This window comes from Branchiostoma lanceolatum, chromosome 3, assembly GCF_035083965.1.
Source record: "Branchiostoma lanceolatum isolate klBraLanc5 chromosome 3, klBraLanc5.hap2, whole genome shotgun sequence".
Classification (NCBI taxonomy): domain Eukaryota; kingdom Metazoa; phylum Chordata; class Leptocardii; order Amphioxiformes; family Branchiostomatidae; genus Branchiostoma; species Branchiostoma lanceolatum.
The window spans coordinates 29113730-29141434 of NC_089724.1; the positions used below are offsets into that span (position 1 = coordinate 29113730).

Below are 27705 nucleotides of genomic sequence, written 5' to 3' on the forward strand. Positions count from 1 at the left end.
CAACATGCAAGAGTGAAGATTTCTTGAGATTGTTTCCATCATAATCCTTGCCAAGAAGGCAATGTGTTCGCTGTCGTTTGTGTGTATGTGCGTGCGTGTCTGTGAACAGCATAACTTGAGAGGTTGTGGAAAGATATTTGTTTTTAGCTTAATAGACTTGGGTAAAACAAAGATCAAGATCGATAATAGTCCGCTACCGGCTTTCTAAGGTACGCCAGCGGTACTTATGTTTTTGAAATCTTTGTGTCCTTGTGCAAATTTATTATACGTGTCCTTGTTATAATCTAAAGCACAAATATTAAGACCTTCCTGTCATTTTAATGGACCGTAGAAATAATGTAGAAAACAGTATGATTACGCATTGGCTTTCGCTCATCACACTTATGAAAAAAAAAAAAAATTGACGGCCATTCTCTTAATTTATCTGACCAAGTCGAAACATTCACATGCGTTAGAAGGATTGCAAAGTTTGTTCACGGCATAAACTGCACGACTTGAATATACCTCGGCAGCGACAACCACAAACAAAGTTGAGATATGAATCAGCTTCCACGTCGACACACACCGGAGGCCAGGTATACGGGGGCGGCTGAATATTTCTCCTCTGCACAAAACCGAACCAAGATCCAACCACCCGACCGAGTTCTCCTGTCAAGTTTCCGTTACGGCTGTAAGTCCTGTTTCTTATTAGTTACAGCTTATAATGCAGCTTTGCTTCCTGTGATTTGATATCTCTACGCAGATAATTCAAGGTGCTGTCTACGATAGTTTTTTTTTTTTAAAACTAGCATAGGTAACATTTGTCTCCCTGTCAGGGGGTGGTGACGGGTGCGGGTGTTCTTCTTCTTCTTCTTTGAGGTTGGGCAGCCAACATCAACTTGCTGAATCTGCTGCTCTTGACGGGTAGTGCTTGTGCTGGGAATGGTTTTCTGTTGACTGTACCGGTTGTGAGGGGGGGTGAAGGTGTCTGGTGACTAGCTGGGTCTAGTGGAGGTGGGTCACCCTGTGTTTAATGTGTTCGGACATAATGACTGTGGAGAATACGTTCAAACTGCTCGAAAACCCCTTAAAAGAAGGACCTGTGATGTTAATTGTGTGCTATGGCCGTCAAACCACCTAAAATGTGCTATTTAGTGCCGTCCGTTTCAAACTGGCTGACCGGTATGTTACCAGTACAAAGGTCCGTGTGCTTGTGGGGTCTGGCGTAAGAGTCTTTAAATGATTTCCGTCTTAAAATCGTTCCAGGTACGTAGTTCCCAGGAATGTAATTTTTGCATACGACCGCCATTCGGGCGCCGGGGGCCGGGGGCCGGGGGCCGTGCGCGTGCATGATCGGCCATTTATACCTGCCAAACAGGACGGCACGGCATGAACACTTTCTTCTGTGGGCCCAACATAGAAAATGCTGAACTGTTGCAAAATATTACAATGTTGATTGATATTTAACAATGCAAACGATGTTGTAAAACAATATAAACAGTTTATGTTTTGTAATGGACATGAATCGTACAAAAATGTCTCGCTTGTACAACACTGGGATTTGTCGCAATGCATGACTGTTATGTAGCAGGGGTATGGTATGGTAGTTCACTTCCGAAAAGCCGTTCCACATGCATATATTTTGGCATTTCCGCACGCATCCGTGGTTGTATGCCCCAGTAGCTCACTTGGTAGCCCGTAGAGTCAGTAGACTCAGTGTGGACGGGAAGGTTCGAACCCCGGTTCGAACCCGAGTTCGTCAAACCTTTTTCATTTTCTTTTTTCCTTTTTTTTGGTTACTTTTTATGTAAGGAGGAAATATATTGTTTTTGCTGGCAAGTTCTTCATCTTCTTCTTCTTCGTTTGCATAATTTATGCAAATTGAATTTCCTTTACGATAAATGCTAGAGATGTCATATTTGATTTGTATGTGCCTTTAGGAAAGGGGAATGCACCACATACATTATGCTTATGAGTCTCATTGGCATATTCTAAGCAGAAACTTTCCTATCATTTCTTCCAAATGCGCCCCAGTCAGCTTTTTAAAAAAAATTCTTGAAGCTCACTTTGAAAACAGTTTATTTCATACCAAACTTCACAAAACTGAACAAGAGTTCCACGACCTCATATCTCCATGAACAATTATATTCATGCAAATGGCTTACACATTGGCATAATATATGCTTGGGCATTAATTATGCAAATTAGGAATTATGCAAACTGCTATCTGTTGATGCTCCATTTTTCATAAACTACATGTTACATGCATTTGAGTCTGATAATGTTCAACACTGTAGATATAGATTTTCCTCATTAGCTATGCAAGTTACGTCACAATTAGCATGATTTGCACTTCATTATGTATATTTCTGTCTTAGCTATATGCATACTAAATATCATATTGACAGTCCTATAATTCTCGAATTAGATGAGATATGGTGTCTTGCATTAATAATGCAAATTAGGAATTTATTTGCATAATTGGTATCTGCTGATGATCCACTTTCCCTGAACTACATACTTTACATGTATTTGAGTCTGATAATGGAAAACCCTGCAAATATAGATTTTCCTCATTAGCTATGCAAATTAAGTCCCAATTAGCATAATTTGCACTTCATTGTGTACATCTCAATCTTAGCTACCTGCATACCAAATATCACGGAAATCTGTAATTCCTTTATTCAGTTATTCCGCTTAGAAGATTTTCACAATAACGCCACTGCAGTTCCATAGCAAGCTGGTAGGGAGCCCAAACCTACACCACTTCTTTATTACATCACAAGCTATCTGCAACCCAAAAATCAAGACCATAGTACGTCCAGGTCAAAAGATACAAAAATGGAAGTTCTGCTGCAGTACCAAGGTCACATACCAGGCGGCCCAAAATCGACCTTGAACATCGGCTTCACAACACCTGCCCACATACCAAATGTCATCGTAATCCATCAGGAGAAACCTTTGTTGTGTTTGGACAGAAGAAATAAGGAAATGTCAGTGAGGACGTAACAAATATAAACTTTTTCTTAGAATATTTTTCTCTGAATTTATGTATCTTAGATACAAATTCTGTGCCATAGAAGAATCATAACAACAAGAAAATTTATTTCGAGGTTTCTAGTCACATATGTGTGAGAAAAAAACAACTTGGTCAGAGAAAAATATTCTAAGAAAAAGTTTATATTTGTTACGTCCTCACTGACATTTCCTTATTCGTTCTTATTCTTGCACACAGAATAATTTTCTTTCTGGAAGATAATTTTTTTTCAACAAAGAAAAAACAAGAATGTCTTTTTTTGTAGTGTATAACATCATATGATTTAATATTCATAATTTATGCTAGTTTTATTTGCTTAATTTCTAGGTTACATTCTTGGTCAACGCAATACAAGAATCAAGTTGTTACGGGTGGAAATTGATGAACAACTATTCACACAAACTCTACAAACATTATTTTCATCATCAAATTCTTGACCGAAAGCAAACAAGAATATGGTTATTGGGGCTGTAGGTTGACGAACAAGTATTCAGAAACATATAGAAAATGTAGTTTTAAGCTCAATCCAGGATTTCTTACGAGCTGCCACTGAAAGTTTGTCCAATGGTTGTTCGCGATAAAACGTGTTACACCTATCTGAAGGGCACTCAGAGGAATATTGATGCCATATAATGCAGCTGCTTCCTAATCCAGGTTCAAGGGGAAAGTTGCCAATATAATTAAATTCTTAGATTCAGGAAACTGTTGTTATCAGAACATAAACACTCTCATCCTCTCGTTTGGGTTGTCCCTGCCTCGAATATTAGAAAGTTATGCTGCAGTAACAAGGCCGGGAAAATATCAAAGAATATTGTCCAAAATATGAAAGTCTTAACGAAAACGCTATTCTAGTAGTTCTCATTGATTATGCAAATGTTTTATCGGCTGGCATATTAAATGATTAACACATTTAGCTTACTTCCAATTCTTCAAGCTTGAAATTTCCATCATTGACTGTCCTTGCATACTATTTTCTCATTGATTATGCAAATAAGGCCTTCGTTTGCATTGTCTATATATGTCGATGTTTCTCAATTTCTCTGGTACATATATAATATGTTTCATAGTTATGGAACGCATTGGATTTATATATTTTTCAAATGAATTATGCGTATGCGATACTGATGTGTACCTTATTTTGTAAATCATTACTAAATGTACCAAAACAATTACGACAATCCGTCAATCCCTTTTTAAGTCATTCCCTTCGACAAATGTCAACAAAACCACACTTGCAATTCCAGAACAATTTACTAGAAGGCTTATATCTATGTCATAGTTTTCCGTCAGCTATCTACTACTCCAATGTGGCGATAGTATTAAGGATATTTGAACAAAACCCTGTAAAATGGAAAACCTACAACGAGCTAACACCTCTATCAGAATCATACATTGCTAGAGAAAGCATACAGAAATTGGAAGGGCCATGTTCACAGAATTGTTTCAAAGGCTAATTCAACTTAAGTTTCATCAAAAGGTCTTTAGGGTACCATGCCCCTATCATTGTCAAAAAGACTCTATATATCACTTTAGTCAGACCCCAACTTGAATATTGTTCAATGGTATGGTCGCCCCACTCAAATAACCTCATCTCTATGCTGGAAAAAGACGTGCTCCTAAATACATACTCAACGATCACTCAATTGATTACAAAGAGGGACTAATGAATTCTTCCCTCTTACCATTGTCATACCGCAGATAAACATTAGACTTATCGTTTCTCTTCAAATGCTTCGCAGGACTATATGACATTGACATCGATAATTTCATTAAGTATCCGTATGTATCTTTAAGATCGAACTCACAGTACAAGCTGCAAATGAACAAGTGTGCTACGACAACATTCAAAAAATCTTATTTTCAACGAATCATTCTCATTTGGAATTCAATGACAGAGGTCTTCAACAGTGCCCTAATACCTCAATCGACCCTTTTAAAAAAGCGGTTAAAGATCACTATTGCAATCTCACCTTTTGTAGATTCGATACTGAAAATCTATGCTCTTGGTTCACTTGCTCATGCCCCAGCTGCTCCCATAATTGATACCAATCTGATTCACCATATCCGTTTTTGCATGTATATCTTTACACTCTTGTTTGTTGACATTATTTCGTATTTAGAATGTGTTTTTTTGTCAATGGTTCTTTGTATATATAGTTTTATTTCATGTTGGACAGAAGCAAGACAGATGATTCGTCCTGTTTCTTCTGTCCTGTTGTTATACATTGTATCATGACGAAATAGAAATAAATAAATAAATAGATAAAAGTGATGTACGTCTCCTTTATTTAGGATCGTCAATCCTGAAGACACCATGTTCCGTACGAAAACGACGATAATACCATGGTTTATGGCTATTCTCCTCTTATTGGGGCTCAGCTACATCACTACAAGGATGTTCAAGGATAGCCTACCACCTTCACATATGCAACAACCTTACAAGATGCAGAACAGGTAACTCAGAGACCAAATAAAAATGATTTCCCAACTTAATTTCTTTTCAAAATATGCCTTTGACTGGAAGGTGCGATATTGCAAAAGAAATTAAAAATTTATCCATTTTCTTCAGTAACTATTTTCTTGCGTATCTTATTACCTGGATCAAGCTTAAGGGAAAGGCAACCATCCCTGTATTCAGGGCAAAACTCATTCCACAATGCACGTCTCCGATTGCTGTGTGTGACCTTGCCATGATGCCTTAAGAATGAAACAACTTTGGGTTTTCGACGGACTAATGTGGTTCATGAAATTGTCTGGAGTTTTGAACCGCCTGTACAAATTCGGGTAATAAAATCAGGAAGCCTATTTATGCAAATACTCGCAAAAGTAACAAAACTACAGTTGTATCTATTCATCTCTATCTCTATCTATCTATCTATCTATCTATCTATCTATATATATATATATATATACATATATATATATATATATATATATATATATATAAATATATGCTAAATTGTATCTGTGCGAAATTTTGTCTCATACAAGGCACCTGGAACAGAACAGTGTATGACGGTACGAATCGTTACCAAGGAAATCTTCAGCTAACCACTGATGACCTAAAGTTTGGGTCAGTTCGGGTCAGAATTACTCAAGGCTTTTAAAACCTTGGGAAACGCCAGGAAATTTTGAGCCGCAGTAGGACCACTGTGCTGCTTTAAATTATAGACGTTTAATGATGTGCACATTTTCCTGAGTACAAAAAAAACCCCACAAGAATGGATTTCCCATATTTACAATTATTTTATTGTAGCATATTCTAATCATTTTTGTAAATGAGGTTTTCAGATACCAATGCCCTTCACCTCTTCCTAAAGTGTTTATGGCACGAATTGTTACCGAAGTACAACGTTTTCTGATTATATTTAATCATGAGAGTAATATTCAATTAATATCCAGAGGACATGTTACAACAGACACCATAAACAGACTTAGGGCATTATTCAACATATCTAAGGTGACATCATTAATAATGACACCATTAATAATCTTTTAAAGGACGTAAGTCGTATAGCAATCTTATTATCGTACGCCATATTGCATGCACGCCATTAACAATGATATGATGATGGCATACATAAACCTACAAGATTTCTCTTTGAACGAAACATGCGAATTGTTTTCTTATACTAGTAATTTTAATTATTGAGAAATAATGTGTGCAAAATATTGTAACTTAAATGTGACTCTGAAACAGCACTGAGCAATGCTGTATCCGCCCTGTGTTTTTCTGTAAGTGCTCCCTTGCATATTCGGCCAGCTATGGTCGACGAGACCTTAGCTCCATGTAAATTTCTCCTTTTCGAATAGAGCATGATTTTATTATACTTCATTGAGTTATATTATCACGATTGAAAACAATCAAAAAATGCTGTGTTTTGGTGTCAATGGCGCATCTATCACATGTACAAACATCCTGTCGTTTAAGCACCTGATATATATATATAAAATCAAACCCCAGTTATGATAATCAATGTATGACTATGCCATTGTACATTGTAAGTGCACTGAATATAACTGCATACCGAAATTATGAAAATCCATTCTTTCTGTCCTATGGCAGCGGTCTCAAAGACATACTCGGAAAAGTATTGAACCAAGTAAAAACAACGCCTCATAATTCGTTGCACCATCTGAATGCTGAAGGATTAGTGCAGCCCAGCGGTAGTGCTTTTGATACCTCCTTAGCTTTCCTACGCACTATGAATGCATACTTATGGTTCACGTCACACCGAAGAAAAATAATTTTAAAAAAACTCGGGAAAACGCTGGTGAACGATAAACAAGCTGGCTCCTCGCCCTTTTAATGCATACATTTGTTTCACGTCACCCTCAAGAAAAAATTGAGAAAGCCTCTATGGGAAGTCACGTTTCCCGTCGGCTGAGCAGACGAATCACATGACCCTATCCCCTAATAATTCCGCCCAAGTTGCCCTTTCACGGTGAGCTCACTACCCTAATCGTGGATATGTTGTCTGTGAAATAGACGGGAAACTTAGTTCTGCGAATGGAACTAAGTGGTCCTGGGAATAGAACTAAGTGGTCCTGGAAATAGACGGGAAACTTAGTTAAATTCTGTTGCACGACAATAGAGCTGGCTCAACGCGCTTTCAGTTCCACACTGTATGACATCTGTTTTGAATTTGTGTCATACAAAGGCTGTATTATTCCCTAGCTGCACTACCCAACTTTCGGTTTATTTCCCCTTGTACATCTTTCCTTACATCGCATTATATACTGAGTATTTGGTGGAGTTTATTGCTGCCACTATATAATCTTTATGGTAATGAATCCACCTCCAACGTTTCAATATCATCAGACAGTTTTGAAACTCAAATAAAAAGCAAATTATTGAAGTTAGAGAACGACCAAAAAGACAACCCCCTAGACAGTCCGATTCTGAGTACGAGATCAGTAAAGCAATTTCAGACCTTAAAAATGGAAAGGCCTCAGGTAATGATCTAATCCTCAATGAAATGTTAAAAAGCTCCCCGCACACTCCTGTAGAACCCCTGACCAAACTATTTAACCTTTTTTTTCTTCCTCTGGTTATTTCCCCCAGAATTGGTGTACTAGCCACATTGTGGCCCTACACAAGGGCGGGGCAAAAGATGACCCTAGTAACTACAGAGGAATTATGGTCACCAGCTGCCCGGCCAAACTATTCACATCAGTTTTAAATACACGTTTAACCACTTTTTTAGATGAGAATAAACTCATCTCCCCCAACCAGGCCGGCTTTAGAAAACACTTCGGCACAAATGACAATCTCTTTGTCTTAGACTCGCTAATTACCAAATATTTCCATTACAACAAACGCCTTTATTCATGTTTTATAGATTTTAGAAAAGCATTTAACACAGTTTGGAGGGAAGGGCTCCGTTTCAAATTGCTAAATTCAGGAATAGGAGGGAATCAAATGTTTATATAGTAAACCTGAAACTTGTGTAAAAACAAAATCTGGTCTAACACCAGCATTTGTGACCGACAAGGGTGTCCGTCAGGGTTGCAACATGAGCCCCACCCTTTTTAATCTATTTATTAATGATCTAGTTAAAGAGTTAGATAACTTAGAGTGTATGCCACCAACTTTATATAATCTTTATGTTTCATGTTTATTGTATGATGATGTTGTTGATGATGATGTTGTTATATTTTCAGAATCAGATAAAGGTCTACAATCTGCAATTAACAGACTAAGTGATTTTTGTAGCAAATGGAAGCACCAAGTAAATATGAAGAAAACAAAAGTAATCATATTTAAGAAAGCAGGTCGTTCTTTTCCAAAACAAAAGTTCTACTTTGAAAATAACACAATAGACAGTGTTCCCTCCTATTGCTATTTAGGCCTAACCCTCACATCATCAGGTAGCTTCACCCTAGCCAAAAAGCAGCTGTCACTTAAGGCACGTAAAACCATTTATACCTTTAAATCTATCATTCGTTCATCAGTCTTACCACGCGGCCTTCTAAAGATATCTGATACCTGCATAAAACCGATCCTTCTGTACGGATGCCAAATCTGGGGGACAGAACAATTACATGATGCGTCGCCTATTGAAAACGTACACAACCAATTCTGCAAAAATGTTCTTGGTGTTTTTAGAAATAGTAGCAATGTAGCATGTAGACCAGATTTAGGTAGATTCCCATTAGATATAGATATATGTATATATATAGTTAAATTCTGGTTACGTCTGGTTCAAATCGATAGATCTACACACACCCTCCAAGCGGACGCACTCCATCTACAGCAAAGTCTTCCGACGAATATCCGTAGACGAACATTGTTACAACGTGTTAAAGACATATTAGATTACAATGGATATTCCTATGTGTGGCACTCCGGTAATACACATTGTAAACCCGAACATGTCGGAAAAGCGCTGAGAAGGAGACTAACATATATATATATAAAATCATTTCTTCATACCTTGGTAAACGACAGCGGTAAGTTAAGATTCTATGCAAAATGTAAAACCATGTACAATTTAGAGAGTTATCTTGATCTTGCTGATTTTGATCTGCGCTCAGCCATTAGCAAAATTAGAGTTAGTGCTCATACTCTTGAAATAGAGAGAGGCCGGTATAGAAAATTACCTATTTACGAAAGACTTTGTAAGTATTGCAATACAAATGCCGTGGAAGACGAAATACACTTTATTTCAAACTGTTCATTTCATGATAATGCACGAAATGAGTTGTCTATTAAGACCACTAAAATCTATCCGAATTTCCCTAAGCTTACAGACAAAGAAAAGACTATTCTTCTTTTAACTACCAAAACCCCACAAATTATAGAAAAGGTGGGACATTACGTCTTCCATTGCTTACAAAAGAGAAGTCAAACCCTTCACTAGTTATAGACAATTACATTTGTATAATTTAGATAAGCAGCTTTTATACCTATTTTGTACACTGTTCTTTTATGTATGTTATTTGCATTTAGCCTTCGGGCATGAATTTGCAATAAACTTATTACTATATGATCAGCTGGTGCCCACCCACAGCTTGGCCTACTTTTATTCAAGGAAATTCTATAAGAGGCCAAACCCCCATGCATAACATTGAGGCCAAAGGGAGGCATACTGACGTACTCCGACCTACTAGCCCTCTCTATCTTTTATCTTTTAATCGAATTAGCTGCTCGCCCTCTGGGGCAACAAGAGGTCTCGTTACAAACAGCAACCCCCCCCCCCCACACACACACACACCACACACATACACACACACACATTTGATTTATAGTTGGTGTCACGAATTAACGAATACTTCCCCTCCTCGCACCCCCTAGTGACTTTGCACTCCCCCAAACATTTCGAAAGTTGCTCTGTCTTTGCAGGTATCATATTTAGAAATGCATTTTAGTATAATAAAGCCATAGTTTAACGTCGTAATCGAGAATATCAAAAGTAACTGTGTCTGACAGAACAATCAAAGACTCCGGGAACCCATGCAGTGGACTAATGTAACGCTACAAGTATTTCAGCACAACTCGATGATGGTGACTCTCTGTGCACGATGATGAATTCGTTGCAATATTTTTTCTTAGTGCCTGGAGGAATGTACGATTAGTTCATAGTTTTATTTCAGCGTTCATAAAATTTTTGAAATTGTTTTAGAGACTGGAATAACATTTTATCATATAAAATTATATCATATATTGAATGGATGACGGGTGTTCGATAGGGCTAAAAAGATTATCAAAGCCCGGTCCCGTCGGAAAAATGAAATATTATTACATTTCTGAGTAAGAATTATTAATCATTTAACGTTTGGTAACATAAATTCGCCATTTCTCCGATAATGGTTGACTGAAATCAATCTGGCAGAACAATTAACCATCCTTTTTATCTATTATTCTGTCAGTATCATGTACTATCTTTACACTAATCATATATATGGTAGATTTTGTCTCTAGCCGTGCTGATACAATATTATTTCAACTTGAAACTACCGTCCGCCGCACGCACAATGACGGTGTTGTCGGACAGGTGTGAACATTTTTTCGGGAGAGAAGATTCGTCTTGAATATCTTACCGCTAATTATGTTTTATACAGCAGCTATTCGTTCCATCCTTGGCTTGAGGAGAGTGCTATGGATATAGACGTGTCCAAATAAAAAAAAATACACGAAAGAACGGCCGTACCGCACACATCAGGCCTTCGGTAACATCCCGTTTTTTGAGTCGGTAGAACGTCACTCAAAGTCGATCCCCACCATCATGGTAACTTGTACATTATTCATGGGAAGTTAGCTGGATGCCGTAGCAATGGTTATACTACTATGTCCATGTGTTCCTTGTTGTGTTAGGAGCAAACTTTGAGGAAAATATCGTCTTCAGTCCACTATCACACGCAACATTTAGACAACAAAGTGTTCCTCACAACCTATGACGACAGGATTCTCGATAATAATATGGCGGCGGGAAAAAACACGTGCCGTAGGTTGTAGCAACAAAGAGGAGTTTTGATGATTGGTCACACTAAGAATCCAGTTGCAGGTTAGCAAAAGAGATTGTAATAAGTTGTCTTGTAAATTATTGTGTTTAGCAGGCAGGAGATGTGACATTTGTCTTATAAACCAGCGAACAACCGTGCAGTGTGATTCTCCCACGAAGCCTCCAGACTCTGTCAATAAGGGACGGAGAGTTTTTGACGTCGCCAACATCTAATGCATGGTTAGCGAAGCTTTTCAGCCAGTGTTCTGAATACGTTAGTCTATCCGGTTTGCATTGCTGGCGTTATAACTGATTTTGCATCCAGCACATATCCCTAAAATACACCGTTTCTAAAAAAAAATAGCGAATTGAAGTACCCCGCGAATTTGTGTTACCCAACGTTAATGTTAAAAACTACGGGATAAAAAAATTTCAACACTAGAACCCACGAACCATGACTCCTAGATGTCCATTGCATGTTATTACCGATTAAGTACCTACAGTTCAAATGTGGCGAGTGTACGACGTCATGATTGTATTTTTAAAAAATCATGTGACATATGGCCGCCATTTGGTGTCATTTTCATAAGTTCGCTGACGGACGCAGACGCAGGTCATAAGCAGGAAGGAAGAACAGCAACGTGTCCTCATGCAATGCCATGTCGGTGACGGTTCGGCACATTTTGGGACAAATCTAAAGAGAAACTGGAAAGAGTAGATTTTACTGGGGTGGAATGTATACCAGGACCTCTTCAGTTTCATCAAAAGCTGTGACAAGCCCCAGTGAAACTTTCAATGAACATCTTGTTAAGGAAGGCATTGATACAACTTGTATCAAACTGTTGAAACTTTTGCTTGTTACTGTTGGACAGATTCTAGTTATTTATTTTATCCAAAAATGTTCAAATTTCTGATATTACATATTCAAAATTGCTGAAGAGGGATCATTATTGAAAGTTACTTTTTTGCATTTAAAATAGAATTTAACTACATTCAATTTGATATGTTGTCTTGCCTTTGTTCATCAATAACCAAAGGAACATACAATGTACCTAGTCAAAAGAACATGAAAGGTAAACAAAAGGTTATTTTTGCACTATGTACTCGTAAAACAATTACTGCATGTTGATATTATCATACTACAGGAACTGAAATTGCAATCAAAACCACGTGCATGAAGTAACGTTCATTTACTATTATTTACATTCATTTGTCAAAAAGATAGCATCTGATTGTAGCTACTGTGAATTATGAATGCCGTAACAGAACACATATTATAGTATGGGGTGAACAAATCGATTGGGGGAGGGGTAGTCCGAAATCGCCAACGATTTTGCATCCCTGGGGGTAAGAGATCACCAGAGGGTCGCAAAATCGCGGGGGGTACAAAGTCACTGGGGGTGCGAGATCGCTGTGACACCGGCCACTAGGAGCGCAATTTAGTCAGGCTTATCATAAGTAGGGAAGAGAGTAAAGATGTTCCAGTCAGGTAGGAACTTCGGTTCCAGTTAACGTAGATGGAGCAGAAGCACAATAACATTGATATAGCTGACGTGACTTTATATTGATCCACAATTAGCTTGTCATTTACATGAAGGTATGTGATATCTTTCTGCATCTACAATACAGAAATCTACAATGAGGTATAAAATTTATTGAGTGTTACGTTAACAAGAAGTATGATTTGGAAGTGCGTCAAGCCAGCTCTAAGGAGCTTATTTATCGTTCACCAGAGTTCCTCCATAGAGCCAAATTTTTTGAAAGTGACAAGAATCATGCGTATGAATTGATAGTGGTTATTGTGGTGGAGCCAGCTCTGTGGAGATTAACGTGTATCATTCACAGAAAACTTCTACATGGAGGTATGAAACATTTCTTCAGCGTGACATGAACCTTGTGTCTACATTCATAGTGCGTAGAGGGAGCTGGCGCGGGATTGTACTAAAAGCTCCATTGAGCTAGCTACATGTAGCTAAGAGGTATAGAAATTTTCTTGACAGTGACGTGAACCATCAGTATGCATTCGCCGTGCGTAGAACTACTTTTTGTAGCTCTACGTAGCTAAAAATAGTATTTTTCTTTAAAATGACATGAATCATATGTTTATATTCGCGTAATGCGTGGAGTCGCCAAATTTTCGCTGAGCTTAGTGGACAGGGCTGTGCGAGCAACCTCCATGGAGCAATGATCTAGGTGACGTGAACCATGTGTATGCATTCGTAGTGCGTATAACCGCCAAACCCTGTACATCGTTCTGTGAAGCCCCTCCATAGAGGAGTATTTTTTTTTAAATTTAAGATGTAGTGGACCATGTGTGTGCATTCGTAATGCGTGCAGCCGCCAATCCATGTTTATCGTTTTGTAAATATAAAGCTGCTTCATAGAGGAATAATATTTTGTCTTTAAGGTGACGTTAACCATGGGTGTGCCTTTGTAGAGCGTGGAGTCGCCAAATCTACGCAGATCTCTGCGGACAGGACTTTGCGTGCAACCTCCACTGAGGTTGCTCGTACAGCCCCTTCTTGGCATAGAAGCTATTAAATTTTGTGTGACGTGAACCATGCGCTTATCCTTTAAAAGTGCGTGGAGCCAGCTAGCTCAATGGAGATCACGTCGCAAGGCTGCACTAATCGCCTCCATGGAAGAGACTAGTGTAGACCCTTCCCGCTTATCCGGTTCTACAGCTGTCACATTCTCACATACATACCAATAAAAGCACGCATAAAATAGTGTGTGTGTGTTTTTTTTCATACGTAACTACTAGCAAATGTTTTCAGTATCCCAGCTGAGGCAAAAAACAGCACCAGAGAGGAGATGAAAAAGGCAACAAAAACTTGCATCCCACGACGGAAATATGTCTTCATTGCCCCGCACAAAGTTGGGACCTCCACTACCAGCACGATTTTTCGAAGATATGCTAGGAGCCACGAGCTAGCTATGCTGATACCAAAGGAGGGCATAATCTTATCTTGGGCCACCTCTCCTGCCGAAGAGGATTACATCCACACTCCAGACGAACAGTACGACGCCCTGTTCAACCACTTCACGTATAATAAAACATGGCTACGGTCCAAGTTCCCAGACAGCACAGCGTACATCTGTAAGAAACATTCAATTGTTTTACGCAGAAAAAGCACCGACGCATTTGTCACCCTTTGTTTCATAAGACTACTGTAAAAACAAAAATGGGAATTTTATTTGCTTAACAAATATGATTTATCTAAAAGAGCTTTTGTCTATCGCAGAGGCTTTGGCTATCCTCACTTTTTAGGATACTAAAGAAATTATTTCTGACACTAGAGTAGCCATTTTTGTGACGCTTCAAGGCAGAGTACTGCTCTTGAGTTGACATACTAAAGTTCTGTATTCTTTAGGGCTTTTGGTGAGGCCTACCGGTTACGTTTTTTCTGATAGAGCATAAGTCACCTTTTCAGCTTTAGGCATGGAAATGAATCTGCAAATACATGATTCGTTTATTTACAACTCTTAGTAAGAATGCGTTCAAAGAATGCTGTGAAGTTTTAACTTTTCCAGTCTGCATGTCATCATTTCATATCTCCCTCCACTAAAGATAAAACCATTAACTAACAAACCTTTAAAGCTATTAGATAGTATTCATATGTACTTTTTCATTACACTCACCCACTGGAGGTAAACAAATTAAATTACCATATCTGCAGAGAAAAGTAACGCATTTAATTGGTTTTCTTTGTTTGGAAAACACAGCTATCATACGAGAGCCAAGCAAGCAATTGAGGTCCTTTATGAAATATTACTCCCTTCCACAACTTCTGAAAATCAAGTCAACGAACCCGCTTAAGACGTTTTTGGAGAATCCATGGAAGTACAAGAAACAGTCAGAGGCTTATTTTCAACACTGCAATGTGATATTTGACCCAACGAGGAACTTCATGTCCTTCGACTTGGGATACCCTGCAGAGGGAGCGGAGGATGAGGTATCTATATAAAGATCAGATTACCTAAAGCAACAAAATGTTAATGCGCATGCACATTATATAAATGGTTTATTCAAGAATTGACATACAGAAATTAAAACAGCATTGCAGCCGATGTTACCTTCTTTCAAGTAAACCGGCTGAATTACGCAGTCTAAGAATTAGAAGTACAAAAAGAGCACACTCAAACGATGGAAAATATATACAAAAGACAAAATGTACAACCAACAGCAGTATGTATAACAGATTACACCTTACAAATTGGTGTTCAGTAGTCGGGTTAAGTATGGAATAGCACTACGTTTGCATCTGTCTGATCATGTGAAAGGAATAGTAAGCTGTAACCTCCCATTTAAGCCCTTATTGTGGGATGTTTCACGAGTTGGAGGTAGCCAGGGTCGAAATGTTTTTGAATTCAATAGGGACTTTAAGTCCGTGAAGTTGGGTATTGATACGACCACGCGTTTAACATTCACCCCGTGACGTCATGCGGTATCGGCTTGACATGTCTTTTCCAGAGAACACTTATGCCAGCTTTAAATGCTATTTTCCCGGTCAAAATCACATGATTGCTAGAAAAATCAATGAATCTGTTAGTATTGTACCTTGCTTAAAAATATTGTCCAAGGCTATTTGACCATCGAATGATCATATTTTAGCAAGAGCAATTTTTGAGGGAAAATTAGAAAAAAAATCACTGTTTTTAATGTTTTGGCCCTAAATAATACACGATACCGTCGTATTAGACAAAATAGCCTTGGACAGATTAATTTCGTTTCCAATTATCTCATATGTCGTAAAAATTCAAGGTTAAAGTCCCTGCCCCCGCCGGGGAATTCACAGATCAATGAACAGGAGTTTTTTTTACAAAACTCTTTACTTTTAACCCCAAAATATATGAGATTGAAATATTTCTTGTTTGATATTCTAAATATTTGTTATTTCCATCATCTGTCCAATTTTTTTCGAAAATAGATAGATACATCAAAAGTTACGTGATACAACTGCTAACCTAGCCAACCCCCGGGTGTCACAGGCACAGAAATTCGAAACCTAAATTTCGTATCGGGATATCTGTGGCCTATGCTAAAAGGACTCCAAGGCTGTTTTTCTCATCAGTAATTTAATGTTTTTTTCTTCAGTCAAGTCAATAGCACGTCTTATTTGCAGGTGTAGATGGAAAACAGAATGTTGTTAATATCCCGGCATCTTAATTTTTCTTTATATTGATGTTAAAGGAGCGAGCTCGTCGGTACATCAGTGAACTAGAAGCCGACTTCACTCTTATCATGCTGCTTGAGTACCTGGACGAATCTCTCCTTCTCCTTAGACGACTGATGTGCTGGGAGCTCGAAGACATTATCTATGTCACCAATAATAATAGAAGTTATTCATACAAGGAATACGTCCCCTCTAAAAAAGAGCTTACCGAGCTTCGACAATGGAAGGCCGTAGATTACTTACTGTATGACACTTTCAACAAATCTCTGTGGCAGAAGATTACAGCACAAGTAAGTCAATATCCGTGTTATTTCTTCATCTTTATTATAAACTCACACTGCATGAAATGTCCTCGGATCCTGGCGGATCCGGAATCGTGCATCATGGCGGATACTGACGTTTCCGAGCGAATCCGGACAAATCCCAGTTTACTGCTCGGATACTAAGGTGCACCGCAGATCCGACCGATTCCGGCGCCGCAAACGATCTGTATCCGTGATACGCCTCGGATACCGGAGGATTTTGCGATGATTTTTCGTTTTTAGATATCTGCCCATATGTTAGGATTGTTTGTGCGTTGGTAGTTACTTAGGATCCTGACGAATAAACTGACACTGCACGAAATGATCACGGATCCTAGCAAATCTAATGGATCCAGAACCGTGTATCATTGCGGATACGGAACGTTTCCGAATGAATCCGGACAAATACCAGGGTGCACCTCAGATCCGGCATTTTCGGGACTGTATACGTTTGGATCCTTCATACAGTATATAGATAGAATGTTTAAACGGATCTTTGATTTTTTTAAATATATTTGCCAATATGTTGGGACATCGGATTATTTGCAAGTCAGGAGTTGCCGCGGATTCTGACGGATACATACACCTCTATCCGGCAAGAGTCCTACCATTAGCTCAGACTCCACTTTAAATGTAATTTTCAGTTATCTAACGCAGAGAAAATGTCGTTTTACATTTTTCACATCTACCGTGACCGACCAGTGGTTTGAAAGTCGAAGGTAATGCGGTGTGAACTCTTACGCGCGGAATGATGTTGTCTTCTTCATTCATGTAATCTTTGTCGTCCCCCTCCCTCCTTGTACCCCTGGCAGGGGTTCGATTTGAAATCAAAGAGGACTGCCTTTTGGTAAGTACAGATTATTGACTTTTATTCCAGCTATGTCCTGTGCATCTCTAATGTTCACTGCCATAACTTCTAGAGCTAGGATAAAGAGAAGTGCAGATATAGGACATCCCTGGCGGATACCTCTGTTAAGGGGGAAGGATATAGAACATGTAGAAAATGTTGGTCCAATGGCACTATACAGCTATATATATATTACCATCATAGTGTGATGGTGTAAATTGTAATACATGTTATAATTTGTAAGAACATTGTGGTAATATTGTGTGGATGTGCCTCAGCCTGCGTCAATCGAAATGGATTATTTAGCCACATATATAGTACTTCATTATCGTATTTGATAGGTTTTGAACTTAGAAATGTTGGAATGTGAAATATTGTTTAGTACAGGCATTCCCAAATTTCCTGATATTGAATAATGATGTTTTGGGTATCGTTAAATTGGAAATGCACGAGTATTTACGAATATTTAACCATTCTATCAAAATTTGTGTGTTTGATCTGTTCGTATCCGTGGCAAATCCGAACATATTCTGAGTCGACATATGCCAAAGATTGTAGAAAGTCTGTATGTTGGATCTGTCTGTATCCGTGGCAAATACAAATGTATCCTAGATTTGAAGATGGCAACGATTCCGGTGTAGAATCTGTATTGCAACACAACGTAGCAGCTAGCTGTCCCAGCAGACAAGTACAAGTGCCCAGGGTCAGGTACCTGATCCATACCACCCCTGTAGTTCAAGTTGTGACCAACCCTCCCGTGACTGAACAACAAGCAAACACAAACTCACTGGTCCACACCCTAGAGCATGCCACAAGACCACAAGAATAGCCAAAGCTCGCCACCATCAGAAGAAGACCTGACCCCAATAGGAAGGCCAGTTGCCGAATATTGGAGGGGGAATGTATAGCAGACAAGTGCCAGTGGTGACACGAGAAGAAGAAGAAGCCACCATCAGAAGAAGAAGCCACCATCAGAAGAAGCTGACACACTACAGGTAAAGGAAGCTCACATTTCACCATCAGCAGAAGCTGACACACCAGAGGTGAAGGAAGAGCACCTGTCATCACCAGCAGAAGCTGACACCACACGTGAAGAAAGAGCACCTGCCATCACCAGCAGAAGCTGAAACACTACAGGTGAGGTAAGAGCATCTGTCATCACCAGCAGAAACTGACACCCCACAGGTGAAAGAAAAGCACCTGTCATCATGAGCAGAAGCTGACACACCACAGGTTAAGGAAGAGTACCTGACATAACCAGCAGAAACTGACGCCCCACAGGTGAAAGAAGAGCACCTGTCATCACCAGCAGAAACTGACAACCCACAGGTGAAAGAAGAGCACCTGTCATCACCAGCAGAAACTGACAACCCACAGGTGAAAGAAGAGCACCTGTCATCACCAGCAGAAACTGACAACCCACAGGTGAAAGAAGAGCACCTGTCATCACCAGCAGAAGCTGATACACCTCAGGTTTAGGAAGAGTACCTGTCATCCCTAGCAGAAGCTGACACCCCACGGGTGTAGCAAAAACCTAAGTTATTATCCCCCACGTGCGTGAAGGGAGAGTACCTGTCATCACCACCATCAGCAGAAGCTAACACACCACAGATGAAGGGAGAATCCCAGCCTTCAACAGCAGATGCCAACAGACCAAAGGTGATGGAAGAATATATCAGCGCTCCCCAACAAAAGCGGATGCTGACATGTAACAGGTGAGGGAAGAAGACCAGCAGTCACCTACAACAGCGGATGCTGTCACGCCACAGGTGAAGGAAAAACGTCAGCGCTCCCCTACAAAAGCGAAGGCTGACACACCATATGTGAAGGAAGACCATCGGCACTCCCACACAAAAGCGGAGACTGACATACCACAGGTAAAGGAAAAAGGCTAGCATTCACCTACAAAAGTGGATGCCGACATGCCACAGGTAAAAAAAGAAGGCCAGCGCCTCCTGACAAAACCGAATGATGACACACCACAAGTGAAGAAAGGATATCAGCGCTCTCTGACATAAGCGGATGCTGACACACCACAGGTGAAGAAAGAACGTCCGTGCTCCCTGAAAAATGCGGATGCTAGCACATAGCCTCGAATCCAAACCTATTATAGCTTCCGAGTTTTGCGGAAAGGAGACTCGGGCGCTATAATAAACTCGGCACAAAAAGTTTGGAAACTTAACTTTGGTCGATCATATATCCGTTGTTTCTTGAACAATTTATGTATCATTGAAAAGCTTGCGTGATTTTCTTTCCTATGATACCAAACGTTGTATGGCTGTAAATTAATGGAACGAGCACCAGACCTACTTATGCGAGCGGGTCACATAAAAAAGTACACAGATTACCCTACTAAAGTCAAACGCTCAATTCAGTAGTTTTTCTTCTGCTGGTAGCATGTGGCTTGTGTACGAGTGTAATATGAAACTTGAATCAACAAAACAAATTAATACGAAAGCCAAGGTTAGTCTCCATACAAAATCTAAAACATTGCGTAAAGGAGCCTCAGTTATGAAGAAGGTGGCTTAATACTGAAAAAACAAGTCATGCGCTGTCACCACAGCCCGGCACATCGTCCTCGTAATTGTCACCTGTTTTGTTACGCGGTCCCTGGACATTCTTCCACAATGAGTAGTCGCAGGTCTTATTGTTCTATTGACCATTCTTGCACGCACAGTTCGCCCAAGCTGATCAGTGATCACAACGTCTGAGAGGTGTTAAATCGTGTTGACATCTCATATGCAGGAAGGCCATTCAATCCTCTGTATTCCTGCACCTTCTTGGAGGTGGTCTGAAATGACTGTCATTCTTTATGTATGGACGTGCACTATCATCTTGCAGAATGTCACTCAGTCTCATACTGCAGAGGTAAGGATCTAGGAAATGTGACTGGATGGAGAAAGTTGTCTCTATATCTTGACACATCGATGTTGCTTAGGGTGATTAGCCTGGTTTAAACTCTGGCAGTTGTACCCCATACCATGACACTGACTCCAACAAACACTGTCAGTCTTTCTGTGTAACAGTCAGCATAGGGTTCTCTTCGCCGCCCCAACACTTTCATTTACCCTTCCAACAGTCGAAGTAAATCTACTATCATCTGAAGCTGTGAACATAACATTCCTCCACACTGTGCTGTTCTATTCACGATGTGGACAACACCACCACAAATGGGTTTGGCACTGAGCTGAGTGTTTCACACTAGCAGGGAAATTTGGGCACCTTGTTTCTACAACCCACTGGCATAAGCAGGCCTGGCGCTCGCTCCATGAGATTGCAATTATAATGAGTTGGGTATCATAAGAAAGCAAATTACACAAGCTTTTCTTCAATATATAATGCATTGAAATTGATCAAGAAACAACGAAGATATGATCGACCAATGAAAGTTAAGTTTCCAAACTTTTTTGTGCCGAGTGTAGGTTTGGATTCCAGGCTAGCTGACACACCGCAGGTGAAGGATGAAGGTCATCCCCTGCCAACAACAGCGGATGCTAAGACGTAACAGGTGAAGGAACAAGGTCAGTGCCCAACAGTTCGGCCCCCACCTGAACCACCCCCATCTATTCGACATCCACAGAACTTTATTCCATAACAAATGAAAGTGTAATAGGACAAGTTACACGCCTATCTCAAAGCAGAACAAAACAGTATCTACATGTGCAGAGACTATACATGTCCAAAGGTACTAAATTGATTTGATTTGCAGCTTGACAGTGTTTCGAATTCAGTAATGAAGAAAGATAAGAATAGAACAAATTAATATATGACCAATAACTTTATTTCGTTCCCTTCGTAGAAGATGTTACACAAAGTAAGTCTCGACCCTACTGGTTTTACTTCAATTGTTAACTTACTTATTTCTGTTGCCAGGACTAATAAGGATAACAAGTAGTATAAAAACAATCGAGAATGTTTCTGTTGTTTCAAAGATGTCGAGTTAAATTTACTAGTATCCTTTAGTTAAAGTTATTACCGGTATCCTCGAATTATCCTAGAACCTATATTGGTAGCACAGTAGATAGTAGCACCATACTTTGATTTGTTTCAGAAGACTAGTTATCCCAGGAGCTTTATTGTTAGCACAGATAATATCACCGTCCTTAGTTGTTAAAGATTATGTCATTCCATGGTTCACAAAGTGTAAGAAAGGTCTATAAATGTATTGTAGGACCATTAGCGACTCATGATAGTACTTAAATTGAGAAAGAAACTCTGTTGTGTTAGTTACAATTATAGTTCTGTTTTTAGATGGGAAACAGCAGAACAAGGAAACTTAGGAAGTCAGAAAGGGAGATAGAGAGTGTGTTTTAGTTGGTTTTGCCCAAAAATGAAGTCACGGTTTTTTCCGGGTTTGATGTTCTGAATAAAGAAAGCTAAGCAACGGTTATTGCATTTTTATGCACCTTACTGCCTGTCTAGAGTCGTCAGTCGTGGCATAATGACGATGGGACCTTTGTGGGACAAATACTTATGACATCTTTCTTCCCTTTCTTCACAGGATATCTTTAATTATCTATCCCTCAACTTCTTGCTGTTTTGTATCTGAAATGTTAACCAGACACCATTGGCAAGTATGAACAAATTGAAAGTTATAAATTCCCTAGATGCTAACAGTGGAGAAAGGTAGGTCAGCTGGATAATTCTTATTGTCATACGATTATATGTCTAGAACAAAATGAGAGGATAACCGAAGTTCAAACTAGTTAGTTATAAACAGAAATTTTTGATTTGTACTTACCAAAGGGCAGTCCCTCTGAATGATTAGTCGACTCTCTGCCAGCTGTACAGGGGGAGGGTGGCGACGGATATTACATGAACGAAGAGGACAACGTCGCAATTAGGCGCGTTCGAGTTAACACCGCATTCCCTTCGACTCTCAACCCACTCAAAAATCACTGCTCGACCATGGTAGACTCCGGTGATGCCATGTTAAGCACAAAGTGTGATGAAACGCCGGTCATGTCTGTGCTCTAAACCGAACAAACCGTTTCTCGCGCCCACCTGACGCAGTGTTTTGTGAGTAATTTGGAAATCGGACACGGATCCCGGTCCTGGATCCGTCAGGATCCGAGACAACTTGTAACTCCCCTAGCAGCTTGTGTATTACTGCTCACTCTCACTCACTCAGGTCCACATGCTCCCGGCGCCTCGGCAAACCCGTCTCCTAGCCACCCTGTTTTGCGCTAGAACTGCAGGGGGCTACTTAATTAAAAAATTTGTGGGAGGATAACTCAAGTAGGGTCAACCCTATCTAGATGGGGGGAGGGGGGTAAAAGTGCCCGCGCCAACTTTGACATCGTATAACTGCCGAACGACGTATGTTAGGACTACCATAAAACTTGGTAACATAAAACTAGTTGACAACAATATTTTGATATACATATAATTGATAAATATTCCGATAATAGTATAAGTTAACATTTTTCGAGTTGCCATGGCAACGGGTTTCTGACAGGCATTTTATGCAAAAATCCCTATTTTTTTTACAATGATATTTCTTAGGTTTTCTTGATCAACCACACTAGTTTTTCATCATGTATAGCATTATATGCAATAATATGTAATTTTCATGATTAAATATTCATAATTTATGCTAATCTGATGACGTAATCAGTCAAAATACAATATGGCGGACCATTACACTATTTAGCAACCAACAGGCTTTCTCACTTTCAAAATCGTCACTACCTGGTATTTTCTTTACCGGAAACATTTAGATTAACGTTTCTAGTCTTCTTTCAGTGTTTTTTTGGGTCACAAATGGAAAAATAGTATTTTTCAAAATTTCAAAATGGTTGATCCGAGCAAGGAGGTTAAAAATAAGGTTATTTTTAACCTCCTTGATCCGAGATAGCGGATCCCAAGGGTCGCTAACAACACGTGACGTCATTTTATGACGTCATTTTGACGTAAAGGTATTTACCATTGACGTAATATGTATTGGTATAACTTAAAATCAATAATAGACACAATTTTGTTTAATACCTTTAGGTATTACGGGAATTCCCTATTTTTGCCAATAAAACCACATCAATGACGTCATAATTACATCATATTACGTCATAACGCCCAAAAAATTTTAGGAATTATAAAACTTTACCTGTACATCACTCCCTACATATTTGGGGATGATACATCATACCGTTCGGAAGTTATGAGGGGGGGGGGGCGATTTATTGATGATGCATTTAAGGACGTAATTTGCATGATTAACGAGAAGATGCTGAAATTTCAAAGTGGCAAATGTCGGTAACTTAAGACCTGCAGCGTTTGAAAGTTAGTTAAAGGTGAACATAATCAACCATTAGGTATGCAAACCAAAGCATTTTCTCATTATATCCTTATTTACGTAATCGGTTTTCTTCTCTATGTCCCAGTTCTCATTTCATATGTTTTGAAGCGCCATCGTAAAAAGCACTGCCCACATGTTGACCCCAAAATCTGCCACTCTGCCTATATGGTATCCTCGTATATAGGTGTCCTCGTATATAGGTCGTCATCCCCAAAATCACACATTGAAAGGAAATTTCAACTTTTCCTCATTGATTATGTAAAGAAGGACCTGGTTTGAATAGAAGGCATGTCATTATGTTAATCATAAGTAAACTTTTCTACCTGCCCAAAACAATCCACCAAACCCTGCTTGAGTAATTCACCTCCAGAATTTAGATGAAAACACCCAGAATACCCACCTTTGAACTTGACCTTCATTTCCCCAACCCTAACAACCTACTAAATTTCTTCACGATCTATTTAATTTCTATTGAGTTATGCTCACCTCACCTCACCTAGTCCCATCCTCATCTTGAGGGTGGGGGACTATGGTCGCTTTCAGCACAAGCTTTCTCCATCCTTCCCTGTCCTTCGCCCTCTGGGTATGCATTCTGCAAGTGACCGTCCTGTCCACTCCTTTATGTCATCTCCCCATGTCCTGCGTGGCCTCCCTCTGCTTCTGTTGCCACAGATCTTCCCTTGCAGGATGTGGGTTGAGATATTCTGCGCTCGGGTGACGTGGCCAAAGTACTGCAGTTTTCCTCATCTTTTTGAGTTGGGGGAGTTTTCTTGAGTTTACCAACAAACATACCGACAAAAACAAAAGGTCCACTGCAGCAACATAGGAACCCCCAGAAGACCCATATTCTCCAACATCCGTCAGTTGGCATGAAGAGAAATATCGCCAACACCAACATTCCACAAATAAAAACCAAAAAAATACCCTTCTGCCTACGGCAAAGGCAATGAGAAATCTTTATTTGCATAGTTAATGATTAGAAAATGATAGAATAGAAATAAATTTGTTTTGCCACCATGATAGAACTTCAATACTTTGCACAACCTGTGCTATTTGTGTAGACCAGATAACCAACTGATACACATGTATATATGTACATATCTGAAGCATCTACCATACGTCGGTCATAAAATTTACCTGCATTACCTGTGACAGTCTCAACCGATCACAGAACTCCAACATCCCTGTTCTTAAGATGTATTGAATAAAAGGTAAATATAACGTATATATTTGCGAACACTATCTGACTTGCCTATAACAAACCAAACGCTTCTTATCCATACAGGGTCCGGACTTCTTTGAGGAACTCCATTTTTTTAAAGAGGGTAAAAATCGCGTCAACAAGTACTGTAGAGAACTGAAAAAAGGGGAACCAAACTTCAAATTGGCAGCGTCGAAGTGGAATCCACAGTTTGAAATTAACAACCAGTTTTGCCATGCCATACGATTAAAGGTTAGTATCTGATTTTTGAATGGTAATATAATTCTCGGTGGGAATTTTTCTTGGAGGGTCTAAAACAATATAATTTCTTGATACACGGTTATATTCACCCAATTATAACGTGGTCTTTATCGGTGAAGGGCGTTTTTCATATTGGCTTAAATCAATGGTGTACAGCTCGAGGTCTTTAAAACGACTGAACTTCATTCGAATAAAACCAATGAGCAATCCTACTGATTCAGAGGTTACGATTCAGTTTTGTACTATTTACGATTTATACACAAATATGATCAGTGGATGTGTCGTGTAGTAGTTTATTTGAATCTACAACTACATTTTCTTTGTTCTAATTACAATATACACCGAATTCTGTTGTATCCTATCCTATAGAGACTAAAACATCGCTGATATGCTGACATGTTTCTTTTCATAGGGGGGTGGATTTTTGAAGCCAATGCAAGAAGGGCATGAGAGTGGGCGTAGAAAGATCCTCGCCATAAGACACAACTTGAGAGCACTCACCAAAGGACAACAAACATTCAAATATGTGAGGGATATGATGGCAAAGAAAAGGCAGTAAAAGGAAATAAAAAGAAAGCAAATACCGTATATTTCACTCTCTATCCGCCCGAAATTGATTGTGATAATGAAGATTGAATGTTTCAATATCGCCCCTGTGCTAAACCGGGCAATTCCAAAAAAATACTGTTTGAGAGTCCCAACATGGACTACTAGTATTCGAAAATGACCCCATTCCATGATGGAATTCCCCCAGGTTCAGCCATATCAGAATTGACTGTACCAAACACCCCTTAAAATAGCCTCGCTTAAATTACTTTCCTAACACCGGTGCGAAAAGGTGGCCCATAACAATTTCAGGATCCTTTGCCTTTCATAACGCCTCGACCCGAAATGTTTAAATGTGTTTAAATGTGAAAAAAAGCTTTGAAATGATTTATATGCTAAACACGTAATTCAAGACGGATTTTCATAACACGAGGCACTCCTATAACACATTTCAAGTCATTTGGCTTGAGGCCAGTAACCCATGACCCAAACCATAACCTTTTTTGGTTAAGAAATAAGCGAGCCAAAACAAGATTTCATACTTCTCACGTTCACCTCAGTGAAATGTACTGTTTTCTGTATGTTTTCTGCAAATATCTTCTTTTTTTTTGCTGGTCATTAATTTCGGGAATGTGGTTTTGATTAACATGTTCCTATATCTACTAATTGCATGAAGACCTTTATTGTACATTCGTGCCCCGAGGGGCTAGGTACAGGTCGTTTAACATAAACCTAACTAACATGTAAGTGACATAAACAGTGAAATATATACAGTACATGGTTTAAACATACATGGTAGACGAAAGTGATAAGCTAAGCTAATCCAGTAAAGTCAACTTCTTCTCGCGTCTTTGTACATGTGTAAATGTATGAACAGATCATATTTCTGATACAAGGGTTGTCTAGACGCAACAAAAATATGAATTTATCCGTTGCATTTAGATATTCAAAGTATGGGAATTTCTCATTAATACATTTGAAAATAACATTTCTTTCTATACCGTAAAGTTTACAATCTAAAATGAAGTGCCGCTCATCATCTATTTGATTTAACGTACAATTTTGGCAAAGTCTATCTTTTAGAAGCGTGCGGTTGTGCCTTCCTGTTTCAATATGTTATTTGTGACAACTAAACCAGAATTTAGTGACAGCTACTCTATGCTGTATGTTGCTTATAGATAGATACTCTTCTTCCTTGTAAAGGGGCTTAAACAGTCGGTAAGTTCGAAATTTGTTGCTATAAGATTTCTATCTATTATCATTGTGGATTTCGGCTGAGAATGTTTGAGCGTTAATATCTTTCAAACGTTGGCTAATGGAATTGATGATAGGAGCCATGTTTGTTCCCAGGGATGCTTGGGGGCTCCAAACGAAGGCAAAACCACACCCTTCTAGTAATCATTTCCTGACACTCTACGGCGAAGGTGACGTACAGATGATAAATGATAAATGTATAACTGTGTAAACCCAGACAAACAGACTAAATAAAATCGATACCTCCCAGTGAATTTGTAGCATTATCCATTGACCCAATGCCATGGAATGTCTGTGATATTTGATTAATGAATAACTCCTTCCAGCCTGGGGGAAGAAACGAAATTAAGAAATACCAGTAA

General features: G+C 39.2%; 1 protein-coding gene across 1 annotated transcript; it reads left to right on the top strand.

Moving 5' to 3' along the window:
* Positions 1 to 571: 571 nt before the first annotated feature.
* LOC136431322 (galactosylceramide sulfotransferase-like) lies at positions 572 to 27597 on the top strand. Its single transcript, XM_066422648.1, has 7 exons — positions 572 to 670; positions 5309 to 5470; positions 14238 to 14560; positions 15187 to 15416; positions 16655 to 16927; positions 25367 to 25534; positions 25956 to 27597. Exons 2-7 carry the CDS (start codon positions 5331 to 5333, stop codon positions 26100 to 26102), a joined length of 1281 nt encoding a protein of 426 aa, XP_066278745.1. The 5' UTR covers positions 572 to 670; positions 5309 to 5330; the 3' UTR covers positions 26103 to 27597.
* Positions 27598 to 27705: the final 108 nt, after the last annotated feature.